General features: G+C 34.2%; 2 protein-coding genes across 4 annotated transcripts; one reads left to right on the forward strand and one right to left on the reverse strand.

The window, feature by feature from the left end:
- The first annotated feature begins 595 nt into the window (after window positions 1–595).
- Window positions 596–6,502, forward strand: LOC112521403 (RNA polymerase sigma factor sigF, chloroplastic). Of its 3 annotated transcripts, XM_025130243.1 has the most exons (11): window positions 678–790; window positions 1,901–1,951; window positions 2,050–2,119; window positions 2,213–2,364; window positions 2,963–3,078; window positions 3,222–3,428; window positions 3,692–3,965; window positions 4,165–4,395; window positions 4,487–4,627; window positions 4,707–4,907; window positions 5,878–6,502. In XM_025130243.1, the coding sequence occupies exons 4-11, from the start codon at window positions 2,254–2,256 to the stop codon at window positions 6,163–6,165; spliced, it is 1,569 nt and encodes a 522-aa protein (XP_024986011.1). In that variant the 5' UTR covers window positions 678–790; window positions 1,901–1,951; window positions 2,050–2,119; window positions 2,213–2,253; the 3' UTR covers window positions 6,166–6,502. The 3 variants fall into 3 exon arrangements, with proteins under 3 accessions (XP_024986009.1, XP_024986010.1, XP_024986011.1); XM_025130241.1 differs by lacking the exons at window positions 1,901–1,951; window positions 2,050–2,119 and having other exon boundaries at window positions 596–790; XM_025130242.1 differs by lacking the exons at window positions 1,901–1,951; window positions 2,050–2,119 and having other exon boundaries at window positions 597–790; window positions 2,963–3,072.
- A 929-nt stretch (window positions 6,503–7,431) lies between these two features.
- Window positions 7,432–11,537, reverse strand: LOC112520767 (calcium-dependent protein kinase 7-like). The gene is made up of 8 exons (XM_025129309.1): window positions 11,010–11,537; window positions 10,274–10,397; window positions 9,991–10,134; window positions 9,639–9,791; window positions 9,429–9,544; window positions 9,192–9,359; window positions 7,795–8,025; window positions 7,432–7,587 (listed from the first exon to the last, which is right to left on the reverse strand). Exons 1-8 carry the CDS (start codon window positions 11,535–11,537, stop codon window positions 7,432–7,434), a joined length of 1,620 nt encoding a protein of 539 aa, XP_024985077.1.
- Between the last annotated feature and the right edge of the window lie 8,995 nt (window positions 11,538–20,532).

A 20,532-nucleotide genomic window follows, 5' to 3' on the forward strand; every position in this document is an offset into this window, starting at 1 on the left:
TGACAGAATACTCAAAAAGAAACTTAGAAACGTTGTATATGACCAAGATGGAAGTGGATCTTCAGATATATTAGGTTTTTTATATATAACATAAATTACTTTGTAACTGCAAAAGACACAACTTTTGGTATATTCTTTTTTCAATGGAATGCACACATATTTTGGTATATTTTGTAAAAAAAGGGGATCAAAACAAGTTTTGTATACATCTATTTATAAGTTATGTTTCGAAATGCCTAATAAAAATGAAATATTTCTTTCGTTTTACTGGTTTTATAAGTCAGAGTGATCGATTACAATACGTTTGGTTTCAGATGGTGTAAAGATTTATTTATTCAAAATTAAAGACTTAATCACTCAAAACATGAAAACCCAACCATTTACCCCTTCGTTAAAAACATAAACGAATTTATGGACCAATTAGAAGAAAGTTTTAAAAAACCACGCTCCAAGTTTAAAGAATTGTTTTAGAGGGTAGATCTTGCAATAAACCAAAAGACCAAGGGGGTATAATGGTGAAGCCATGTAGACTGGAAAAACACCGTTATCCTTTCAGAAAGATAAACCCCTTCTCTTATGGCCTCTGAGCCAGAGAAAACCCCTTCCTCTCTCCTGCAACATTTCTCTCTTTGATTCTTTGTCTTCATCACCATCACCTGTCTGAAGTTTGGAAAACCAGAGATACATTGATGCAGATTGATGGAGGCAGCAGCAAGCAAAATGCTTTCGTCATCCTTGTCTTTGCCACCAAGAACCCAACTCAAGCAATTTTCTCCTCCTCCTCCTTCAGGTCATAATCTAATCCAAAATTTATCCCTTTTTCTGTACTTTAACTTCACTCTTCTTTATGTGCGACTGTTTTGTGTTTGAATTCTTCATTTTTGAGTGGACAAGCGATTGGGTATACTCGTACGTGCGTTAAATTTTAATTCTTGATTGTTTGCTGTACTGGTAATAAGGAAGTATGACCAATTATTTTGGTACACCATGTGTTTGATGTTTTGCTTGTTTAGATTTGGAAATTGTGGTGATTGTCTTTTTCATATTTGTTACCCCACGGTGTTTTTTCCCTTTTATAGAGGGCAAGAATAAACGAAGAAAATGCACACATCTTGTTTTTGAGTCTTGAACTCGGTTCAGAGATTGCAATTATCTATTGGTTAGACCTTTGGCGACCGGTTTGTTTACCCAGAATTTAGAAGCACAGAATCCATTTTTTGGAAATAGGGCTGCACATCACATGGATCAATGAATTTAGTTACTAGTTTTAGGCCTAAATTTCATTTCATGGATTTGGAAGTAATGTGATTAGTTGATTACAAACGAATCTTGTCCATGCCTCCTCTGTTGCAAACTCCAAAATGAGGAAGAAAATTGTCTTTTGCCTAAAACTAAATACTTGTGGAAATCTTTAACTACTCCAAATCACTGTGACTGTATCCTCTGCAAATATCTTAATTCATCTTTCTTACTACTCGCTTACCCGGTAAGCATTTGGTAAACGGCCACTAAATATCTGAATTTTGATTTAACAACCCAATGGGTTTATATTTAATAAGTAAAAAGTTGAATGTCTGAAGAGTTGATCATATACTATGAATGCCCCAAAGCATCTTCCTTTTAGAACCTGCGCTAGACTTCCTCTCTTTTCTGTAACATATAAAAGGAGAGATTGAGTATTTAAAAACATGATGTGAAACTTGTTTATAAAGTGAAACAATCTTTTAGCCTAATTATTTTGAAGCAAATCTTGAAGTGGAAACTTATTTCGATACGGGATAGAGGGAGTGATTTTGGGTTTTGCATTCAGTTTTCACGTTAGCTACATTTTTATTGGTTGATTGTAGGCAAGATACTAGAACTAGGATGACTAATTAAACATTGATTGAACTCATGCTAGGATATCGAGACAGAGGAAGGTTGCCAATTGGTTTGAGTTGGAACCCTAAAGGTGTTATATGATGCTTTGCTTTTCTTCTTTCATGGTGTTCCTTTTAGAAGAAGGGTCGGGTTGATGTATTTATTTTTAAATTTTTTTATGGATGTAAGATTTGAATTTCCCTGGGCTGATCCTGCATCAGAGTTGGATTATTCTTGTGAATAACTTCATATGGTTGAGGTGACTTATTATTTTTGTTTATCGGTTTGAAAATAGTGTTATAATTGTTCGTATCAAGGTCAACTTATTGATGGCATCACTCTGCTATTGCAGCTTTGAAGTTATATGAGCCTGCAGCTCCTGCACATTCTTCTATGTTAGCAACTTCTTTAGCTCAACATTTCCCTACTTCCGTGCTTATTCAAGAACAACGCCGTGAAAGTAAGCCGTTGTTGCAAACAATAAAAGACGACAAAACATCCCAGGTGAGACTCGTAAATTTCAAGCAAAAAATGGTGATATCTGGTGGTATTTCTCTGCTATGATGGATGATGGACGGAAGATGTGGTAGTGAAAAGTTAATTATTGTCTATTGTTTATGTTGGGGCAGAATGCAAGAAAGGTTGGTTTAGTTCTTATTTAGTGTAACGGAGATTTTTGTTTTCTAATTGATATACCAAAGTTTCAAGATTTTCTATTTTATACCCATTTTGACCAATAACTTACTGATCTTGTAACATTTGATGACATGGATACCCATTTATGAAAGGGCTACAGTGAAAGGGTCGATAAAGTTTATATCCACACCATCAAATGTTACACGATCAACAGGTTACTTGTCAAAATGGTAAATAATCAGAAAATTTGAAACTTTGTTACATTGATCAAGAAAAGAATTGTCTGTTACATTAAATAGGAACTAAGGCAGACTTCATTACATATGGATGTATTATTCCCTTTATGTTACTACAACAGTAAGCTATATCAGCACTAATGCACGGGATCCTATCAGAACTCCGCAGTTAACATTAAGCTATTTTTTGTACCATTGAGTAACTTTTGGTACATTTTCGCTGTTGATAGGCAACAGTGGACGGCGAGCAGAAAGGAGCTGATCATGAAGTGGATGCTATAAGTTCTGATCAATACCTTAAAGAATTCCAATGCCAATTGCTACAGTGGCCTGCTTTATGGTATTTGTAAGACTAATCGAACTATTTTACCCCTCAATCTAATATATCCATTATAACATTTTAAAGAAAAATTAAAAGATTTGAAGTTAATATTCCCGTGTTTCTTGCGTTTTACCTCATGTATTGCTGGTGTTGTGCTTTTTTCACAGGTTACCTTCCACGCATACAAGAGAAAAAACACCCTCCTCTTTGACTATGCAGCCTGCTCCAAATGGGACAACAAAGCTTATGGATGTTGAAATGGAACATGTACTTGACCTTGCTAAGAAAGCTCTATCAGCTTCAAAAGAAGCAGCTTCATTAGCCGATGATGGTGAACCATTTGGAGTTGATCTTGATAAATCCATCACTTCAAGGTCAGGGTTTTTTTTCTTCTCAGTTTATATGCATTATCATTGTCGGGGTATGTTCGAATGAGAAACGTAAATAGTTTGAGAACCTGGGACCAGCTATTTCGTGTATTATTCATGATGAATATCAGATATTCATCAAGAAAATGCATGATTTTCATGATGAAAATATTTATGAATATTTTGTGTTATTCACCATGAATAATACATGAAATAGTTGGTTCTCTGGGTAAACATATCAACAATAGTTTGATGTGCGGTTTCTTCAGCTTAGGATCTACGAATTCAAGTGTACTTCAAACGGGGAAGGTAAAATTCGTTAAGTCAACACGCCTCCTAGAGAGGCAATCGAAGAGGAGAAAGGGGACAAAGTCGAATGTTATTGTTCGCGAGACTAGCACTTCTACGAAACCAGAGCCAGAGAAAAAAACAACATATAGAGATTCTAATCTACATGATCCTCTTCGAATGTTCTTGGCACGTCCAGTAACAAGAGAACTTTTGAGTTCAAAAGAAGAACTCGAATTGATTGCCCATATAAAGGTTTGTTAGTTATCCGAACACGTTGGATTAATTGATTTAGTTATATTACAAACAAGACTAACCACTCTACTCTTTTGGGGTAGAGGTCGGTTCTGCATATATCCCACCCCCAGACCCTACTTTTAATTGGAATTTACTGGGTCTGTTTGGTTTGGTTTGGTTACAAACAGAACTAACCAAGCATCACGTACTATTTCAGGCTGGAATGCAATTAGAAGAAGCGCGAAGCAGATTCCGTGATCAGTTTCATCGTGAACCAACATTAGTCGAATGGGCTGAAGCCACTAGTCTTAGTTGCCATGAATTGAAGTCTCAACTTCACCGTGGTACCAGTAGCCGTGAAAAGTTGATATGTGCCAATTTACGTATGGTTGTTTATATAGCAAAGCAGTATAGGGGACGTGGACTCGACCTTCAGGACCTAATGCAGGTGAACTTAATCACTCCTTTTTTTCGTGCAATTAGTGCTTCAATCAACTAAATTATATTAATCTCTTTACCCATCGGCTGTCCACTTGCAGGAAGGGAGTATGGGCCTCATGCGGAGCGTCCTAAAATTTAAGCCGCAAGCTGGTTGCCGTTTTGCTACTTATGCTTATTGGTGGATAAGACAGTCCATTAGACGAGCTATATTTCAAAATTCCAAGCTCATTCGTTTGCCAGTATGCCATCATTTTTTTGTCTATTTTATTCCGTTTTGTTTTAACGGGCTTAAGCATTCTTAATCACTTTAACGTGCAGGAAGGGATATATAATCTCCTGTATAAGGTTAGTGAAGCTAAGCGAATATGCATCCGTGAAGGTAATCATGAGCCTACACAGAAGCAAATTGCAGCCCAAGCTGGAATGCCCGTTGAGAAGGTGCAAAAGTTGCGTTCTGTACAAAAAATAACGCTCTCGTTGCAACAGCCTATCTGGCCCGATGATAGTACTACATATGAGGTCCTCACCAACTCTCCATCTTGCTTCGTGTTTACCTTTGAGCCTGATTTTGAGCTCTGAATAGGCATGAATAATTGAGCGAAAGAATTCATGCAGCTCCAACTCTCCTTTTAGGAACTACTTCGGCTGAAATGTCCAAACATGCTTTCTAGCTTTGAAAAAGGGCTTAGGGGCTGTTTAGTGTTGACCACCTCTTACTGGGTAAGAGGCGCTTAGGGTCTGTTTGTTAGCAGCTTAATGAGTTTTATGGGACTCATAGCTTATTCGGTCAGCTATACATGACTGTTTGGTGGTGGCTTAATGATATAGAAAGTGGCTTATTTCAGTAAGCTTATAGGGGGGACTTTTTGCAGAAGGCTGAGTTTTTTCCAAAATGTCCTTCCTAATTGAAAAATGCTCATCACCTATGAAAAGACCTCAGTTTATACAGACAGATTAATTCATAGACAGCTTTAACCATACAGGACTTATTGGAAAACCAACCAAACAGCCCCTTACTCGATAAGGGGTGAGGTTGTTCACCATACACTCTTAACTTACAAATGGAGATGTTAGACTCAGTCAGGAAGGAAAGACTCTCTTACTCTGTCGGAGCTTAACTGAACCTCTTACCCAAACCACACTCTTATCCGGTTAGCAGTTACTCAATTTGTGTTCGTAGACCGCCCCTTAGGGGATGTTTACTACCTACCAAGCGCCTCTTACTGGGTATGAGGTGCTTACCAGCACACTTTAAGCCATAAATATGTTGACCAAGATGATAACCCAGTAAGGAAGGGGTTGCTTTTGATGCAATCGGTGCTTCAGTCAGCGCTTACTCAGGCACTTGGTAAACAACCATTTTGAGTTGGCACTTACCCAAACACTTTCTCAGTTAACGCAGATGACGAAAAAACAGAAGCAATGCATTTTGACTGATTATATTTGAAACATCTAGAATTCTTATATGATTGCATTCATATTTTTTCAGGAAATCACTGCAGACACTACTATTGATAGCCCAGATACAAGTGCATCAAAGCAACTTATGAGAAACCATATCTCCAACCTCCTCGGCATTCTCAGTCCTAAAGAACGAAAAGTAATCCGATTGAGATACGGAATCGGAGGTGAGGTCCGGAAATCGCTAGCCGATATCGGTATCATTTTGGGGGTGTCAAAAGAACGAATCCGGCAGTTGGAAAGCCGGTCACTGTTCAAACTGAAGCAGTATTCTGAGAGCCAAGGATTGACTGCATATAAAGATTTACTTGTTTGATCTTTACAACAGAAACCATATCTGCTTTTAATACATTACCAAGAGGGGAATTCCTTTCTTTTCTAAGGTTTCTTGTAAGTTTTTTCAGATTGGCAAAGTGGGAATCCGACGATCAACCGCAAGGTACAACTCTTTTTGCATAGGGTACAAGTGATTGCACCAAATATATAGCTTTTTGAATGTACGTTACCACCGAACTTTCCATACTTGATTGTAACGAAAAGTTGGTCTCGGTTGAACGGAATCCTTCCTCTCAAAAAGTATAATGTTTTGTAGCTTCATGTAGACTGAAAATTGTTTTTGTTATATTTATCGTAATAATCTTTGATCTCGCAAACGGTGTTCCAAAAATCTTTATTTTGGTACCTTAGATGTGATATCTTAATCGTATAGCTATCTGGTTTACATTTGAGATTGTATAGAAATTAGAGTTGAACATGGTATGGTACCATTTTTTTATCATATATTGTGCATCAACCAATTATAATTGGTATATAACATTTTATACGATGTACCAACTAAATATACCTGGTTTTAACTAAATTGAGGAGCGGTGATGGACCGTGGAGGTGTGAACGATTTACTAAAGTTGGTATTAGGTGAATGAATTCAATCAAGTTTTAATTAAGAATTTAAAAATCAAAATATGTTGTATTATTAATAAACTTTTAATTAAAAAAAAGTTAGTACGATATGTATTACTACCGTGGTACACAACTTCTAATACCACATGCCAACCAAGTTAAATGGTTGGTACGATACTACCAACCAATTAAATTGGTATCAACTAAAATGGCACGAATCCCTTAATGAAAATGCAACGTATTGTGAGAGCAGTCGCTAAAATTAAACTTTTTGATAATAAAAGCAAATTTTGAGGGAAGAGAAGAGAAGAGAAGAGAAAGGCAATTATTTATAAGCATAAACATACAAATATTCGTCATTATGACATGACATCATTATCTTAACAGGTAAGGTAAGGAGATGCGCATCTTTACAAAACATTAAAAGATTTACAATTGCTTCAAGCACGTCAACAATGGGAAACTCTCAAAAAGACAGCTGCACCAACAGCAATGACCATGGTTACAACTCCATCTCATCCATTTGCTCTCTTATCCATCCAACAGATGGCTTTGCCATAACTATGCAGATAGAGCTGTTACCCCTCCCCCAATCTGTACAGAAATGGAAAATACTCCACATCTGATTCTTTCATTCCGTTTAAACATCTCACTTTGTGTGATTATAAAGATTTCAAGTCGTTCAACGGCCCTCGCTGGCTAACTCTAACGAACCATCCTTCATCAACTTCAAACTAAGACTGTTGAAACGTTCTCGGGAATATTGCCTCGAAGCTTTTCTCCAATCTGTACCAGTCCTCATCATTGCAGAAAATTCCTCGTAACTGATCTTCCCATCCTGACAAAATCCGAACATAGGTCGTTAAACAAGGGGGGAAATGAAAATGTTCAAAGGGTCAATGGCCCAGCAGCACGTGAGTTACTGGTAGGGCCCTTTGGGCAAAACTGAGGAGTGTGTGTGAGTTTTGTTGTATATAAATATCAGATGCTTCAAAAGAAAGATGATGAATGCATTTGATCGATATGGAAACTATGAAAAAGGGACCTTATCTGTGTCGATATCATTCATAATGACGTTAATTGCATCGTCATTGGTTTCATCGCCTTCCTCACTTAACGCCTGGCGAAGCTCTTCGACCTCAATATAACCATTATGGTCTTTATCAAAGAAGTTAAAGGCTTTGTGTAGGTGCTCATCGTTTGCCAGTCTCTTAAGGTGCAAAATGATCGCAACAAACTCCCCAAGGTTCAGGGTCCCATCTCTATCGACATCCGCCTACAAAACCATCATTCCAATTTTAATCTATTTTGAATCTCCCTCTAAAAGAGCGCGAGTTTCCTACATATATAAGGGGCTAATCATTTAAGAACCCATAAAATTATGAAAATCCTGATGTGCTATTTGATATGATATTTTTCCTTCCAAGGCTATAATTTAGGGTACTGATTAACATGTATTTGTTTTGTATCTATTTCACAATGTGAAACTTTGTGGCGTGTTTGTGAAACAAAAAGTACTTGTAAAAACGTTTTACATTATGAACCAAATACATATGAAACAAACATATTGTGAAACAAATATATGATAAGCAATACATTAAATACTAGCCTTGGATGGAAAAGGATCATGTGAGACGATACCTTAAACTAAAAGTTCTCACGGTTATCACAATATATGGGGTTACTATTTTATTACACCCATATATATGTGTGTGCGTGTAGAACGCGTTTCAAATACAAACCATGTCATTCATACAAACCAATTTCAACCATCAATCTAGTCTAATGAATATTTGGTTTCATAAATATCTCAATTCTTTCTTAATATAAGGCGTTGATCATAATTAATGAACTCTAATCATCTTCCATAGATATTCAAATCATAATAAATGAACTCTCATCCCTTTTATAAATATCTCAATTGATTGGTTTGCATGAATGACATGGGTCGTATTTGAAACTCCTTCTATATATGTATATGTATGTATATATAGGTTTCAATGGTAACAAAAAGTGCGTTACCGGAAAGAAGATGTTTTTCTTGACCTCCATGATGTTTAATTACAAGTAGTTGAAGATGGACCGGTTCTTGACCATTATGAAGTCCGGGTTGGGTTCCAGTAGTAAATCAAAATTTCGTGAGAAAGTACGAAACACTTTGTTAGCGCCTTAAGCGGAGGTTCACATAAGTTAACATGTTAACATACGTTAAGATTTCACTAATGTATATATATAGGTTTCAATGGTATGTTTTTTATGTATTTTAACTTGTGTTAATGTCCATGTTAACGTGTGTTAGGATGTTCGCATAAGCGAACACCCACTGACAAATGTTTCCTACGACTTCTCACAAACTTTAATTTCCTACACGATCCCAATTCTATGAAGCCGTTCAATAGAAAATCTCGTTTGATCATTCCTTATATGATCGATGGTACTTACAGATTCCATCAATGTTTGAAGATCCGCGTCATTTATTTGATGACCAAGTTTCGGTAAACCAATTCGGAGTTCTTCAAGATTCACCCTGCCTTTGTTCCCCGTATCTATCACACGGAATTCCTCCTTCATTCCAGCCATTTCCTCCAGTGACAAATGCTCTGCCACCACCTGTGCATAATTGCAGTCAATCGCTCACCAGAGAGCTTAAAATTTGCAAAGTTAATAAACGGATCATACCCGCAAAGCTCTTTTCTTGAGCTTGTACATGACCGAGAACTGTTTCAACCTAGACTTCACAACCTCACCCAATGGAACATTTGGAGCCTTCTTTGAATTCAATAACCACGGATGTTCTGCGGTTGCAATACGGAAGTAAATAATTAGCCAGCCCGTAATAGAAGTAACCGTGTTTTCAAACATAACAGTACCTATATAACGTAAAATTACCAAGAACTTGCTGAGCTGTAAGCCGGCGCTTTGGATCTGGTTCAAGCATTTTCTTCACAAGATCCTTCGCGTTATCAGAGATTTTAGGCCACGGGTCTCTCTTAAAATTAATTACCGAGCGAATAATTGCTTCGGCTACTCCTTGTTCGGTTTCTGTAGACAACATACGAGGTGGTTGTGAATTACTCGTAAGGAAATCAATACCATGCAACATGCATGTTGTTTTCATTTGAAAACATGTGTGTTTGGTAACTGTTAGGAAAACTTTTGAATCTACATATATACAGGTTTGCTGGTCTGTGTCTAGCTGACGTGGAACTCCAACAGTAACGACTGAAATAGAAAAGCGCACCTGCCCAAAAAGGCGGGACACCGCAAAGCAGAATGTATAAGATAACTCCGGCACTCCAGACATCAACCTCAGGGCCATAACTACGTTTTAGAACTTCCGGAGCCATATAATAAGGACTTCCCACGATTTCGTTAAAGACATCCCCTACATAACGCACAATAAAACAAAAGGGCTAAAATGTACGGCAGAGAGGTGGTTTCGGTAGATAACATACAATCTATAAGCGAATTCGAAAACTAGATGAATCCAACTACACCAAAAGAAAAGGTTCAAATCAATAAACCTGGTTTAAAGAAAACTGACAGCCCAAAATCAATGGCCTTTAGAGGAGCTGTTTCCTTCTTGTTTCCGAAAAGAAAATTCTCCGGTTTGAGGTCACGATGCATAACTCCGTGACTGTGACACATCTGTAAACAATAGGAACCCAATATCAACGAAAAGAAACACAAAATCTATGCAAAATTTCAACTTGAAAACCATCCAGAAACAAGATTATTTTGCCAAATTCTTGAAACAATTGAAGGAGGAAATGAACACAGGCCATTTCGCTCAATGACCTTCTCGACAAGCTTTTTCAAGTCTTTTCGTCTTTGAATAAACGATCTTAAATGATTTTAGCTCGAATGATTTAACTTCTTATTTAAAACAACTTATGTTTTTCTATAAAAGTCTTTTTCAACTTATTATAAGTTAGAATGAAACTTTTTCAAAATGAAACTTTTTCAAAAACTTCTTATTACCAGTTTGGCACCGGTATAAGCTGTTTATCCAAACACTGAAAAGTGCTTGTTACCGGTTCCGCACCGAAATAGGTCAATAAGTTATTTTTATAAGTAATCTCAAACACCCATCTTCATCTAATCTTGTTCCCCATGGTTTAAAACAATATGCTCCTGAAAGAACTTAGAAATACACTAGAGGGTTAGATTCTTAAATTCAGTTTTTGAGAACGTCAATCAGCTAAATAGCTCCGAATGAACACATATGATCGTAGAAACGAAATCCGTTGAATACGAGACCTGAACGATTTCCACAATGGTCCTCATGATCGCGGCTGCAGCTCGTTCTGTATATCGTCCCCTTGCAACAATCCGATCAAACAATTCTCCGCCTTCACACAATTCCATCATGATATGCACAGCATCAGCATCCTCATAAGTGTCTCTTAAGGTCACGATATTCGGGTGTTTTGGAAAATGCCTCATGATCTCGACTTCCCTCCTCACATCATCGACATCCACTGCAGTCCGAAGCTTCTTTTTCGATATCGATTTGCAGGCTAATCGTTCGCCAGTATCCAAATCCGTACACAAATATGTTACCCCAAATTCTCCCCTTCCCAGCTCTCGACCAAGATTGTAATGCTGATTAATATCATGACCTGTTGGATCTTTTAATACGAAGAAATTGATCTCATCATGGCTAGGTACAGATATGGTTTGATAATCAAGTGAGAATGGATTCGGTTTCTGATTTTTTCTCCTTCTCCTCTTCTTCTTCTCATTCCTCTGAGCAGAACTACCGGAGGTAACACAGCAATTTCCCATGATTCAAAAGGATCAAATCTTCAAATTGTGTGGATCCTTTGTGTTCAGAAGAATTCTGATTGAAAAAAATGGAAGAAATTAGAATGCAGATCAGGTATAATCCATAATTTCCATGGATTCAAAGAAATGAACATTCTAGAAATTGATTATTATAAACAAAATGAAAAACGTAACCCACATTCCAAGTCCCCCATAAATTTAATCAGGAAACCCAACATACGATTCAATCACGAAAAGATGATTCCAGAAGGTGTAAAATTATCAAATGTATACAAGAGAAGCAATGCATGATAATGAAGATACCTTTTGCGACGAAATAACCATTCGTTTGGGGAGATGAATGGAATTGAGGGGTGTGAAAATTAAAGCAAAAAATTGTTTGAATGAATGAATGTGTAATTAATTAAAGAATTGTTGTTTGAATGGAGTCGGCCATGGATGAAGCATGAGATGATGGATGATATGAGAGAGAAGGAGAGTCAAAAAGCTCTTTTCTCCCTCCAAATTCCCCTCCCCTTTCCTCTTCTCTTTCTCTTCTCTTTGCTTCTCTTGTTATCAAAAACTGCCCTTCCAAACCCTGCTATTTGCCCTTTTATACTTTATATTAACCACAGGTCATTTCTTTAAACTAATTAGTATAGAGTAAACTACATATTTGGTCCCCGTGGTTTTTCAAAACTAACATTTTTAGACTTTATAGTTTCGAAATTATAAAATGATCATCGTAGTTTGTAAAAACATCCAAATTTAATCAATTTCTCTAATATTTGTTATGAAAGGCATTCCCGTTCTTTTATTGATTTCTTTTGTCTTTTACTCAATGAAAAACCATATGATATAATTGATTTTGATTAGGTAAAAGAAATAAAGGACGAAATACCCTTCGTTCAATGGAGTTTCTTAACAACCGTGAGAAGAAGAGATCAAATCCGAACGTTTTTGCAAACCACGATTACCATCTTTTAATTTTGAAATTGTAAAAAGTGTTATTTTTTATAAACTGCAGGGACCAAGTTTGCAGTTTACTCATCAGTATATAATAAAAGAAATCTTAAAATATAAAAAGTAATTATTGGTCTAATTAAGGGATTATATGTTTACCTCTTAATAGTTTCATTAATTGGCAATATCTGAATCGTTAAGAGATGAATCTTATTTGACAAAAAAAAAAAAAACTGCCTCTTAATGCTTCTAAAATCTCTAAATGATTTTGTATCATGGGTCTTCCTTAATCATAAAGATCCCTAATTTTATCACAAACAATTACCAAATAATTATATTTCATTTTCTAATATATCATGAGAGTCTCTTAATCATTCTACACCAAACCATTCAACAACTGATAAACAACCACTAAATCCCAAGAGATTTTACTTGATTATTTTAACTTCAACTTTAGTTAATTAATAAATCCATATAAAGGTAATATTTATTTGTTCTTTTTTTTTTATTCATTAAGGGGCTGTTTGGCAGTTGCTGAATGGTTTTGTGCAGAATGGTTAAGTGATCATAATGGTTAAGAGGGTCAGAATGGTTAAGTGCTAAATGAAATATGGTTGTTTGGTAAATGTTCTCTTAATGACAACAAATTACCATTTTAACCCTCTGTATGCTTTGGTCATGTTTTTGTATTGAACTAACAGATGCCAAAAAAGAAATTAAGGTTTCACTCACTCGATTTCAAAAAAGGGAAATAGAAACAGAGCAATAGGAGTAGAGAGCAATTCCTATTGGTTCCCATCTTCACGATTCTTTTGCTTTCCACCCACGAATGCTCACCTCTCTTGTCTAATTCCTTAATTCATCCCTTTTTTCTGCCTCGATTTCCGGATTTCATGTATGAAACGCACGCATATAATCCTAATTTGGATAAATTTATGGATCAGATAGATGATTCTCAAGTTATATAGCACTTGCGTCTGCTACTATACAAAGATCCCAGTTGTTGAAACCGTTTATTGATTCAATTTATATCTGGGTTATGGAGATGGAGGAAGTTTCGAGATGTTGTAGTTGCTAGAACTGCAGCGGCGAGATTTTCTTCATTGAACACATCGAATCGTGGGGTTATGAAAGGGGTGTTAAACGCCGGAGTTCCTGGTCCGTACATTCGTCGGAGGTCGCAGATGGATCTCATTTTTTCTGATAACCGACAATGGAAGACCGACGAGTGGAACCGACAATGGAGGGGGGGAAGACGGTGATGGAGGGGGGATGCGATATGAAGAACGAAGGGAAGAGTTGGAAAAATGAACATCTGAATGGTTTAGTGAAACTCTAGGTGCAAAATGGTTAAGAGGTTAATGTAACCATTAAGAGCTTGTTTTTTTTTTGCCAAACACTCTTGACCTTTTACCGATTAAGAGGTTGGCTCTTAATGTCACCATTAAGAGCCAAACAAACAGCCCTAAGAAAACATTTGGCATTGATTTAAAAGGTTTAATGGCCATTAAATCATATAGAAATGTTTGGTTATGGTTTACATGAAAACTAAAAAACGTATTCGTTTTAAAATCAATCGTCCTCTTTTATTTTATCTTAATTCATATCTCTTATTGATTAAACATCGTGTCTGGGATTTGTGTTCCACACGACTGGTATAGTTTTGTTTTGAGGCTCATTTCTTTGTTATGCTCGATCTACAAGCGGGATAATACTTTAATTATTTTTGTATTAATCATCAGTAACATTCATAGGATATTTTGGTTATTTAACTACTGAAGACGATTCCTCCTTGTTCTTTGATCCCACCCAACACCAAACATAAAAAACAACAAAATCTTCTTTTCTTGATCCTAAATATCAATTTTCGTTAAGGATTAACAGTTCAATCACACATCGAATATATACCAATCTATCCTTGTTTCAGCTCAAGAAAGATTATGATTCATCATAACCCAACGGTTTTTTTTTCTATGTTTGATTTTGGCAAAAGTCAATGGTGGGTTGTTAGTAGCATCTTCAGTGGCGGACCCACTTTAATAGATACGATGACACAGGTCACCGCTTCATTTCTTCGTCGTAGTATAAGAAATTATAGGGTCGTGAAATGTGCTATCATATCATTCCGTTTTGTGCAACCATATATATCTTGAAACTACAATGATAACACAAGTTTTCTTAGGTAGAGTTAGTTTACATGGCTTTTCTTCCACCCAATACCGGAGTTCGAATCTCATTTGTGCCGTTTTTCTTAGTTTTTTGCTTTTAATTTCAGGTTTACTATGATTTATAATTAAAAAAAAACTTGAACACGAGACTTCACATACGAAAAGCAAAAAACTAACCAGTAAACTAAAGATTATTTTGTAAAATTTATCCATATCTTTGTTTTTATAGTCAAATGGTGCCACAATTTGAAGGAAAAAAATTCTAAGTCCGTCTTTAGTATATTCGTTGTCTCTTGGTAATAATAAGTTATTTACTTTCCGAAAGGCCATTAGCAGGTAAACCGATTTTTCTAGAGATCAAGTTTCATTAAAGATTAAAAGTGTATGTAAATTTAATTTGTCATATATAAATATTATATATTTTAAAAATAAAAGTTTCTTGCTTTCGATTGATTGATTGTATATATTGATATTAGAGCATCCATACAATAAAAAAAAAGCTTTTTTTTTTTTTAAATTTCTTCTTAATACCTCTGAAGTCAGATTCATTTAGACGTTTAGATATTAAGAATGTTTGTTTGTTTTTAAATAAGAGCTTAAAAACGTTAAATATCCTCTGAAAATTTAAGTGATAAAGGTATACCTTAATACATCTTAATTCTAATCCACATTTTATCAAATGGTTCATATTTTGGGAGTTGGAAAAGTTTTGTTTGCAAAAACTATTTATCTTTTGTATTTTTACATTAGTTTAACTAATTCAGATTTCAGACTTCAAACATAAAACAAACAGTCTTACTGATCTAAATTTCAGACTTCAGCACCACCTTTTATAAATCAGAAGTAAACTCAGATTTCAGACTTCAACACCTCTTAAAAAACAAACATCATCTAAATATCCATAAGCGTTGGATCTTTCTTTGTATATATTTAATATTATGGGTTTTTCCACCACTTGATTAAAATGAAGATCCAACCATAAGGATGGTGTCTGATTGATTTGAGTTTGGCTCCAAAGGTCAAAAGTGTCAGGAGGTCTCAGGTTCAAATTCAAGAAGGAACAAAAATCCCCTTATGGTCACAGAGGTTCAAATGTGGTGACTCCGGGCTACTTGCAAAGCAGGTGGTTACCCTGAGATTAGTCGGCTCGCAAAACGGGTTAGATATCCAGGTTAAAAAAAATAAAGATGGTTTAACTCGTTTATTGTGTGAATTTTAAAGTGGAACCGAGTTAAGTTACAAAAATTAAATGGTTTCAGATAAATCTTGAAAATACAAATATCAAAAGAAAAACACCTTACATGTTTACACGACAGTTGTTTGATAAATGATCAAGAAAAACGAATGTTATATATAGATATATTGTGATCCTCGTGAACAATGTGTTGGACAATATTAATCCAAGGCAATAAGATTAATAGAAAGAATTACGTGAATGCTCATAAATAGACAAAAAAACATGAATGATTATAAACTATATAATATAAGTTCTTAGAAAAAAACAAACAATAAAGAATAAAATGATCATTTATGTCATCGAGACAAATATTATTTGATTTAAGTTATTTTTATAAATTAAGCCAGCTTGTTTTATTCATAATGTCGAATAAACAGTCCAATAAGAAATAACTATTTTACCTTTTATGATTTGTTTTTTTATTTTTCCATTAAGTTGATCCTTTTGTATTGCATGTAACTAAAAGACTTGCAACAAACCCAATTACAACCTAACAGACAAATCAAAAATCTATATTATATTATAAAGCATTTGATAAAAACTTTTAAAAATCATTTTTAATGTATAAAGTATTGTTTATTAATGCATTCTACTTAAAATTCAAAGTTACAAGTAAATTGTGTGTAACTATAACTTATTAAAGCTTCATTTTTAAATTCGTGTAACTAACTGCAGATAAACATAATACTTATTAATTATCTTTATAAAAAGTATATTATTAAAGTAGAAATAAACTACTTCGTTATTAAACTTAAATTAAATTATAATGAAAATTTGAATTAAAGAAACTACACAAAATGAGAACTTTTAAATAGTTAATTTGATTTTAATATCGATATAATTTTTTTCAAAATTTTATGGGATCTTCAAAAATTTTATTCAAAAATAAAACATTATCATTTTCTTAAAAGCATACAAAACCGTTTTTTATGTTGACAGAGACAAAAAAATAAAACGAACATTAAAATCGAGATGTATTACACTGCATTGCACGAGTACGTTTATAGTGTTTATTAATGAAGGTGGTACCATATACATATGGTAACCGGTCAAATGGTACTTGCACATGTCCAAACTGTCCGGTGAACTGACTCTTCCTCTTTGCCCGGGTTTTCTTGGACCAAATCCCATGTCAATCTTAGGCTTTCAGGCCATTTGAACATCTACAATCACATGCAACGTACACCATATGTTTTGGGTGTTCATTGCATAAGAGGGAAAAACCACAATCCCATTGTTAACCAAAAATTGACTGACTAATAGCGTAACATGTTAACTACGTAGTAGAAGTACGGTGACTTACTTTAGTAAATACTACATGTAATCCATAAAGATACAAAGAAACTACAATACAACAACATATGGCTTCGGCCTCACAATAAAATGTAACACTTACCACCTCCATGTACTTTTTCTAACTGCTTTAAGAAAACAAATTTACTGCAAAAAATAAAAATAAACCAGTTTTAGCCATGATCTTATAATTTTCTTTTCAATTTAGAATCAACCAAAAGGCAACAATATTTAAAACATATGAAACAATAATCACCAAACAAGTAACTTTTGGCATACAAGCACTAGAAAACGAATGAACCTGATTTTCCTCTTTTAGATTCCCCTTTTCTGAAAATCAAAAACAAGATGTAGATCAAATCAAAACAAATGGGTACAATCAGACCACTTGGAGACATTTAAGACAATTAAAAGACAACTACATGTCATCAGATCACCAATGAACCACGTGGATTCGGCCCAATAACATATATAAAATACTCGTGCATATAAAGTTCAGCCAAATTGTGAGCAGCTATAGTGTGGAATCATAAGTATGGTCATTAAGTGTTAGAAAAATACTGCAAAAAATTAGAGACAAACATATTAGGATGTGATTAAGATCACTATCCTTAGAATAATATTAGCCCCCACTATATGCTGTTAGATTATGGCTAATTTATTCCTAAGATTAACCCAATCTAGATGAATGATACAGCAAATCATACCTCTCCATGAACATCTATATTGTTGCATAAATTGAAGAGGAGAAGAGAATAACCAGGAAAAAAATAGAACTAACGATTCTGACAAAATGTCAGATATATGTATGGACTATGGGTAATAGAAAACCTGTTAGAGGATGAGATTTTAACCCAAGGAACCGCACATACGAATAAGAAACTATACTACCGTACTGTGCACAAATAAAAACCGGGTTTTTGTGAGAACCGCAACGTGCTAGTGCTGTCTTTTGATCCATTAACAATTTCTATGTCAACTCAAATCAAGTAGAAAATCAAGCCCAAATCCTCTTTATCAAATATTACTCATATGATGAACTAAATATAATAAGACTTATAAATCACTCTCATATTAGCTTCTCTTCCTATGTGGGACAAAACTTTCAATTATTGAAGACTATTCAAAACTAGGGGCGGAACGTAAATATAGCCAACTATTCATGTTTTATTCATTAATAGTTAAACGGAGTTAGGTGAAAGGGACCCAATTCGAAACAAAAGTGAAACAACGACGATCGTGAATTTAATTGGGGGACCCAATCCAAAATTGTCATATAGTGATAGGGACCAAATCTGTAATTTACTCATTGGTATAATGTGAGACCATATGTTTCCGTGACACCACTTTTTTACACTTGAAACTTCACATTAAAACACTGTGAAAGTAACTTTTACATTGTTTTTTTGCTGTGAAGGCTCACTAGTTCCGAATTTTTTTTATCTTCACAGTTTTTGTTGTGAAGTTTCAAGTGTAAAAATATGGTCTCACAAAAATAGGTTGGATTCATATAAAACATACTCGTTTCATGTGAACCCAACCCTATATATGTATATATGTGTGCATACACACACACATATATATATACTATCTTATTAAGCAAATTTAACAAAAGTCTTAAAAATCTTAAAGTCGTAAAATACTAAATGACCAAGATACCCTTTATATTACCCTTACGTCACTTTTTCACTCCCTCCTATCCTCACATACACTCACCCCCTCACATACACTCGCCCTCTCGCAACCGATTTTTTTAAAATTATAATTTTAAATTTACACTTTATACCCCTATAATTAGTTAATTAATTTACTTTACGTCCTTTACCTTTAAATGTTCAATTTTAAACTTTTATCAAATTAACATGCATGATCGTATATACAATTAAAACATGTTTAAAAGTTACATTTTTATTTTAACGAGTTACACCATTATAATCGTCTCGTTAATACCTTCGAAATGAGTCAAATATTGAATAGTTTTTGACTAATTATATTATTATATGTTATATATACTGTGAACAAATATTTTTAATATTTACGATTTRTACTTTTATAGTTATTTATTTATATATATACTATATATTTTGGGGTTAGGYTGTCCAAATTGCACTGTATAATATGTTCTGAATTAATATGTTTTTGTGTTTTTTTGAAATATATATATACATGTATTAATTCAATCTTAATATGAGTTTTTGGACAAGAAATAGGGTAAGCAGTTGAAATTTCATTATAAAACCCATCTTTTTTTGTCTTTTCATGGCTTATGATCTGTTAAATTTGTAGTTTTCTTTATTGGTTTTGAGTGTTTATTTTAAAACTCAACTTTCTTGGTTCTTTGCTCTTGGTGTAAATCGAATACATTTGTGGAGTCGTTTAAATATGTTGGATTTTAAACTGTTAAACAATTTTTTTCATCGATAGAACCATAACTCTTATTTATTCAAATTGTATTAATATGTAAAGACCAAATGTAACATATATCATCGTTAAATCTTATCTTATAAACCCAGTGGAACTTCAAAATCGTTAAAATTCATGGCTCCCGCCGCATTGCACGGGTACACACCTAGTATATATATAAATAAATATATATATATATATATTTATATATATATATATAGGGTCAAGATCAAATGTTAACCAAAGTTTTTGTGTTAACTTTGTTAACCGATCTTGGCCATTCAATCTTTCAATAAACGGTTGTGATTAATTATTATAAATACTTATTTTTTTAAAAATTTAAAATTTAAAATTTCATAAACATAAGTGAACAAATTTGAAAAAGGGTATTTAGGTAAAAAAAAATATGTAACTCCCATATCATCAATTGGGAGTTACAAAATCAAAAAAAAAGTATGTTTTTGTTAATTTATTTTTGTTAACGTAGGAAACATATGAACACAACTATATATATATATATATATAAACCATTGTATCAAATACGAAAAAAATGACAAATATATGAACTTGGACTGCATAGCATTTATGAACACAATATGAACATAATAAAAATAATTGTTATACGAAAGAAAATGAATAAAAAAACAGGTATGCACACAATATGAACATAATAAAAATATACTGATATACAAAAGAAAATAAATAAAAAAAAGGTATGAACATAATATGAACAGCTTTTGAACAATAGTTCATTAATTATAAACGCATTCAGGAGCGATCATTTGTCAATTGGAGTTTTATACATGCATTGCATCCACATCCTTTAAGGTCCGCCCCTTGTTCATATATGTTTCTGGTCTTATGTGGTTATTCAACCCTTGTTCATATCGTGTTCACCATTTGTTCATATCGTATAAAATATATGAACACATAACCCCGACGCTATGAACAT

This window comes from Cynara cardunculus (assembly GCF_001531365.2).
Source record: "Cynara cardunculus var. scolymus isolate 2C chromosome LG 11, CcrdV1, whole genome shotgun sequence".
NCBI classification, from domain to species: Eukaryota; Viridiplantae; Streptophyta; class Magnoliopsida; order Asterales; family Asteraceae; genus Cynara; species Cynara cardunculus.

Excerpts from the sequence above, each read along its gene's own strand:
- LOC112520767 (XM_025129309.1), bottom strand. The coding sequence starts at position 11,537 with ATGGGAAATTGCTGTGTTACCTCCGGTAGTTCTGCTCAGAGGAATGAG. Across the intron at positions 9,792-9,990 it reads TGTCCCGCCTTTTTGGGCAG|AAACCGAACAAGGAGTAGCC; the intron begins GTGCGCTTTTCT and ends TGTTGTCTACAG. Across the intron at positions 9,360-9,428 it reads TCAAGAAAAGAGCTTTGCGG|GTGGTGGCAGAGCATTTGTC; the intron begins GTATGATCCGTT and ends AATTATGCACAG.
- LOC112521403 (XM_025130241.1), top strand. The coding sequence starts at position 700 with ATGGAGGCAGCAGCAAGCAAAATGCTTTCGTCATCCTTGTCTTTGCCA. Across the intron at positions 3,429-3,691 it reads GATAAATCCATCACTTCAAG|CTTAGGATCTACGAATTCAA; the intron begins GTCAGGGTTTTT and ends CGGTTTCTTCAG. Across the intron at positions 3,966-4,164 it reads AATTGATTGCCCATATAAAG|GCTGGAATGCAATTAGAAGA; the intron begins GTTTGTTAGTTA and ends GTACTATTTCAG.